The sequence below is a fragment of the Diceros bicornis genome, chromosome 30 (assembly GCF_020826845.1).
Source record: "Diceros bicornis minor isolate mBicDic1 chromosome 30, mDicBic1.mat.cur, whole genome shotgun sequence".
NCBI classification, from domain to species: domain Eukaryota; kingdom Metazoa; phylum Chordata; class Mammalia; order Perissodactyla; family Rhinocerotidae; genus Diceros; species Diceros bicornis.
This window is the reverse complement of record NC_080769.1, coordinates 4,562,707-4,568,199: the sequence shown is the minus strand read 5'-3', so window position 1 is coordinate 4,568,199 and position 5,493 is coordinate 4,562,707. Positions and strand designations below refer to the sequence as shown.

Below are 5,493 nucleotides of genomic sequence, written 5' to 3'. Positions count from 1 at the left end.
CGCCCCGCCCCCAGCCCTGCCCGCGGACTCCGGCCTGTTGCCATGGCTACCAGGCCCTGCTCCCCGGTGCGTCCCCCTCTGTCGGGTCAATGGAATCGTCCCGGGCCTGCCTGCCTCCGCGATCGCTTGCGAGCCCCCGCGGGCTGAACCATTGCTGGAGGGGGGGGATGTGACTGGGGGCCTCTGCAGCTGGGCGGGTTCCGCGCACGCTGGCCTCCGGAGGGGTCGCACGCCCAGGTTCCTCTTCCGAGGCGCACAACCCAGCCGGACCCAGGGCGGGGCGCACGGTCCCGTAGGATCCGAGTGACGGAGGCAGGGCCGGGCTCCTTCCCCGGGGGCTGTTGCCACACTTCCTGCTGCGGCGCTCTTTCCCCAGCCTGTTTCTAAGGAAGGAGTGGGGTTGGGCGACCGCGCCCCGGCGGTCAGGCTGGGTCCAGGCACCAGGAGCCGGCACGGTGTCGGTCAAGCCCAGGGTCACTGGGGGAGGTCTTTGGGATGGGGACAGAGTATACAGGCGCCTAGAGGTCACCCACGAGAGGGGGCGCCAATCATGGAAGATCCAGCAGTACAGGTCCCCAGGATCCTCAAAGACCCCTCCTCTCATGTCTCAGCCGGGGACCCTCTGTCATTGTCATCTCAGTTCTGAAGGTGTGCCCCGATCCCTCTAATTCTCTTTCATCAGGGCTTTGTAGATAACCCCAGTGACCCCCAATCTCTGACAGTCTCCATCTTCTACCCCACATATTTTCCCTTACTCACTGTACCCCAGAACCCTCACTTTCTGCATATCTAGATACCCCCAATTCCTTCCCCTTCCCACTTGTGGGGGCCCCTCAGTCTCTCCCATGGACTCCAGGACCCCTACTCGTTTTTTGCATGATGGGTCCTCCGGCTCCTCCCCGTCTACCCTTTTGATCTCTCCCCCTCCTCATTTTTCCTGGGTTCAGCCCCTCTCGTGAAAATTCCAGTCCCCCAACCTCTCTGTACCCAGGACCCCCGTCATTCCTGAGTCAGGCGTATTTTTACCCCTCCCCCATCTACTCTACTTAACCCTCCCGTCTCTTCTTTGTGGGGTCTCCGGTGTATTCTCAGTCCTCCAACCCCTTTCGGATACTCTGGGTCCCTCAGGCCTCTCCATGGACATCCTGGGATTGGGACCCCCCCCCCCCCCGCGCGCACACACTTGCTCTGTATCAGTTCCTCGTATCCCTTATCGCGTACTTCAGGGGGATCATGCCCTTCCTGGAGCCCCTCCCCGACTGCCCTAGCAGCCCCTTCCTCGCGCACCCTGGGGTCCCCTGAGCCCCTCCCCCTGCAGCCGCGCCGAGCCACCCAGCCCGTGGCCGCTGTTTACAAGGACACGCGCTTCCTGACAGTGACGCGAGCCGCCTCCTCCCCTTCCCCACGCTCAAGGGGGGGGGCGCGGGGGCCCGGCTCCAGCAACGGCCAATCGGGGCGCACTTCCGCAGCTGACTATCGCGGTATAAAGGCGTGTGACTCCGACTGAGCGGCTGGGACCTTGAGCGCGGCCAGGCCAGCGTCGGAGCCAGCGGGGAGCGGGGAGCAGGGGGAAGCGACACCAAGAAAGCGGGCGCGCCAGAGAGGGGCAGAGGAGCTCGAGAAGCCGCACAGAGCTTCCGCGCACAGCCGCCGGCTGGCGTCTCCCGGCCTGTTCCAGCCCCTAGGAACGCGCGTCCAGACGCCCAGTCCAGCCACCGCCGCGGACAGCGAGCCGCTCGCTGCAGCGAGGCCCGGGGCGGCCCCGCAGGGACCCCGCCAGACCGCCCGGGCCGCCCGGATGTGCACTAAAATGGAACAGCCCTTCTACCACGACGACTCATACGCAGCGGCGGGATACGGCCGGGCCCCGGGCGGCCTCTCTCTACACGACTACAAACTCCTGAAACCCAGCCTGGCGCTCAACCTGGCCGACCCCTACCGAGGTCTCAAAGCTCCCGGGGCGCGGGGCCCCGGCCCAGAGGGCAGCGGTGGCAGCAGCTACTTTCCCAGCCAGGGCTCGGACACAGGCGCGTCACTCAAGCTCGCCTCATCGGAGCTGGAGCGCCTGATCGTCCCCAACAGCAACGGCGTGATCACGACGACGCCCACGCCCCCGGGACAGTACTTTTACCCCCGCGGGGGTGGCAGCGGTGGAGGTGCGGGGGGCGCGGGAGGCGGCGTCACCGAGGAGCAGGAAGGTTTCGCCGACGGCTTTGTCAAAGCCCTGGACGACCTGCACAAGATGAACCACGTGACGCCCCCCAACGTGTCCCTGGGCACCAGCGGGGGGCCCCCGGCCGGGCCCGGGGGTGTCTACGCCGGCCCAGAGCCGCCTCCCGTCTACACCAACCTCAGCAGCTATTCGCCAGCCTCAGCGCCCTCCGGAGGCGCCGGGGCCGCCGTCGGGACCGGGAGCTCGTACCCGACGGCCACCATCAGCTACCTCCCACACGCGCCGCCCTTCGCCGGCGGCCACCCGGCGCAGCTGGGCCTGGGCCGCGGCGCCTCCACCTTCAAGGAGGAACCGCAGACCGTGCCTGAGGCGCGCAGCCGCGACGCCACGCCGCCGGTGTCCCCCATCAACATGGAAGACCAGGAGCGCATCAAAGTGGAGCGCAAGCGGCTGCGGAACCGGCTGGCGGCCACCAAGTGCCGGAAGCGGAAGCTGGAGCGCATCGCGCGCCTGGAGGACAAGGTGAAGACACTCAAGGCCGAGAACGCGGGTCTGTCGAGCACTGCCGGCCTCCTCCGGGAGCAGGTGGCCCAGCTCAAACAGAAGGTCATGACCCATGTCAGCAACGGCTGCCAGCTGCTTCTTGGGGTCAAGGGACACGCCTTCTGAGCGCCCCCGTACAGACATTCCCCCAGCCTGGACGGCTGGGCGCACGCCTCCCACGGGGCGAGGGGGCAGGCGGTGGGCACCGGACCCGGAGCCTGGGGACGCCGCACACCACACTGGACTCCTGCCCGCACGCTCTGCGCTCAGTCCTTCCACCTCGACGTTTACAAGCCCCTCTTCCACATTTTTTTGTATGTTTTTTTCTGCTGGAAACAGACTAAGTCATATTGAATATAATATATTTGTGTATTTAACAGGGAGGGGAGGAGGGGGCGATCGCGGCGGAGCTGGCCCCGCCGCCCGGTACTCAAGCCCGCGGGAACACTGGGGAGGGGACCCCCGCCCCCTGCCCTCCCCCCTCTGCATCGTACTGTGGAGAAGAAACACACCCTTGGACTCTACAGAGTTTATTTTAATATGTGTTTGTGTGTGTGTGCGTGAGTTTGTCGTTCCCACTTTTTATTGAATCTATTTAAGTAAAAAAAAAAAATGGTTCTTTATTAATTTCTGTTGTCTTTTTTTCCAAGCCGGGCGGGCGGAGGGAGGAGAGTACTGGGCTGCCCCCACCCCACTGCTGTTTGTGGCTCGCTCCTGTATCCGGGTTCCCCTCGCCAGCTCTGCCCAGGCATCTTGCAGCTCCAGCTCGAGCGTCCAACCCTACTCGCGTCCGCTGATCTCTGGGGTTGGAAGGTCCAGGGCGGGGACGCGGTCCAGCCGCCCAGCACCAGGGGGCAGAGTGCCCCGGGCGAGGCGCGCAGTGCGCAGGTGCGGCCCCGCCCAGCCGCGCGCCGGGGCTTTCCCCGCTGACGCAGCGGAAGCGCTGCCCATATTTGGGCCGATTCTGCCCAGTGACGCGCCGGCGGTCTCCGGGCAGATTCCGGGAATCCCCTCCCCCGCTCTGCCCGGCAGGGCCGCGGAGCCGGGAAGGGGGCCGGGATTTTCCCAGGCAGGCGGCTGCCGGGACCCGGAAAGCCCCAGGCCTGGGTCCAGAGCGTGCGCGGTGGGCGGGCCGCGCTCCTGCGCCCCGGGAGCCACCCCGGAGCCTCCCGCATCGGTCTGGCGCCCGGGCCCCGCCGCGCCCACGCCCGCCCCGTCTGCCCGGACCCGGGCGGGGGGTTGCTGCTGCCTGCGCGCCGTTGCCGCCGCGGTGCCCCACCCCCGCCAGGAAGGGCGGCGCCCGCCTGCCAGTTTCCCCTCCCGGGTGCCAGGCCGGGAGCGGGGCGACTGCCAGGTCTGGTCCTGCCGGGGCGGCTGCTCGGGCCGCTGGGCGCCGCCGCCGCCCTCGCGCGGGGCTCCCTCCCCCGCAGCTGGGCCGGGTGGGAGGGTGGCTGGCGCGCCCCGAGGGGGTCTGGCTGGCTTCGGAGCTGGAAGCCCCCGGAGCAGCGGAGAAAAACGCAGGCGGAGAAACCAGGCCACAGGGGCGGGGTGGGCAGAACAGACACTTGATTAATTCGTTTATAAAATACATAGTGAACCGGGCCCTGGAGACCCAGCCTGGACCACGGCAGACAGACAATAAACAAGCAGACGTGATTCGGAGATGGCGGTAAGTGCCAGGAAAGGAAAAAACAGGTCAAGGTGGTGGTAGTGATGGGGTGGGGGTGGTGAGCTGCTTTGGAGAATGGATTAGGGCTGCGGACCTTTAATGAGGCGGTTTTTCACAGTTTTGAAGCCGGGCCCTGAGAAAATCCTGGGTAACGGCCTTCCGCACAGAGGGAACAGCACATGCAAAGTTCCTGTGACTAGAGCAAGATCAGCCTGTTAACAGCAAGAAGCCAGTGTGCCTAGAAGGGAGTGAGCCAGGAGCGGGGAGATGTCAGGGAAGACCACGCCGGGCCTTGGGGTGGAATATGGATAAAATTCCAAGGCTGAGATGAGTGACCTCGGAGGGTATTAGGCTGGATAGCAATATTACTAATAGGTCTGTGGATTAAATGAACCTGTCGGTCCTGTCCTGTGGAAGGTAATGGGGGCTCAGAGTGGCAAAGCCACTTGTCTGAACAGGCACAGCATCAAACTGCACTCCTGGGAACACTGTCTTGCTCCTAACACCTGCCTCCTAGCCTTACCCTCACCTCTCCACCCCAGGGGCAGGCGGCAGCCCTTCCAGCCTGGGGTGGGGCAGAGCTGGCAGCCCGGACTGAGCATGCAGCACAAGCTCTCACTCTTGGTTCTGCTCTCAGGACTGGGTTCCCACCCTCTCCTTCCAGCCCCAGGGACCAGTCCTCATAACCATCGCTTGGGCCCTGAGCTTCACATACTTTGTTTTAACGTGCATGGTGTTACGGATAGGTGTCTTCATTCCTATTTTACTGTTGAAGAGACCCAGGGAAGATCACGGCTTTTAAATGGCATTTGAACCCAGGCTAGCTGCTGGCGAGGGGTGGGCGCTGCCCAGTATGGCTAGGTCTCCGGATGTAGAGCATCCTGGGACTTGCTCGCTGCAAGGGGCAAACAGCGCGCCGCCCCCCTCTCCCCCCGACAAGCTGCCCTCACGCCAAGGAGAAAGGGAAGAGAGTAAGCAGTGAGCGTGAGCTCAGACTGCCACCTTGTGGTGGAGATAAGTAATTACAGCGTCAGTTTCCCAGGCCAGAGCCTGGAGAAAGGCAATGACACGGTGACACCAGGACAGACCACACCAACACAGACTTACA

The 5,493-nt window shown here is 64.6% G+C and overlaps 1 protein-coding gene across 1 annotated transcript; it reads left to right on the top strand.

Moving 5' to 3' along the window:
• Nucleotides 1-1,500: 1,500 nt before the first annotated feature.
• Nucleotides 1,501-3,343, top strand: JUNB (JunB proto-oncogene, AP-1 transcription factor subunit). The gene has a single exon (XM_058525602.1). It carries the CDS (start codon nt 1,799-1,801, stop codon nt 2,840-2,842), a length of 1,044 nt encoding a protein of 347 aa, XP_058381585.1. The 5' UTR covers nt 1,501-1,798; the 3' UTR covers nt 2,843-3,343.
• The last annotated feature ends 2,150 nt before the right edge of the window (nt 3,344-5,493 follow it).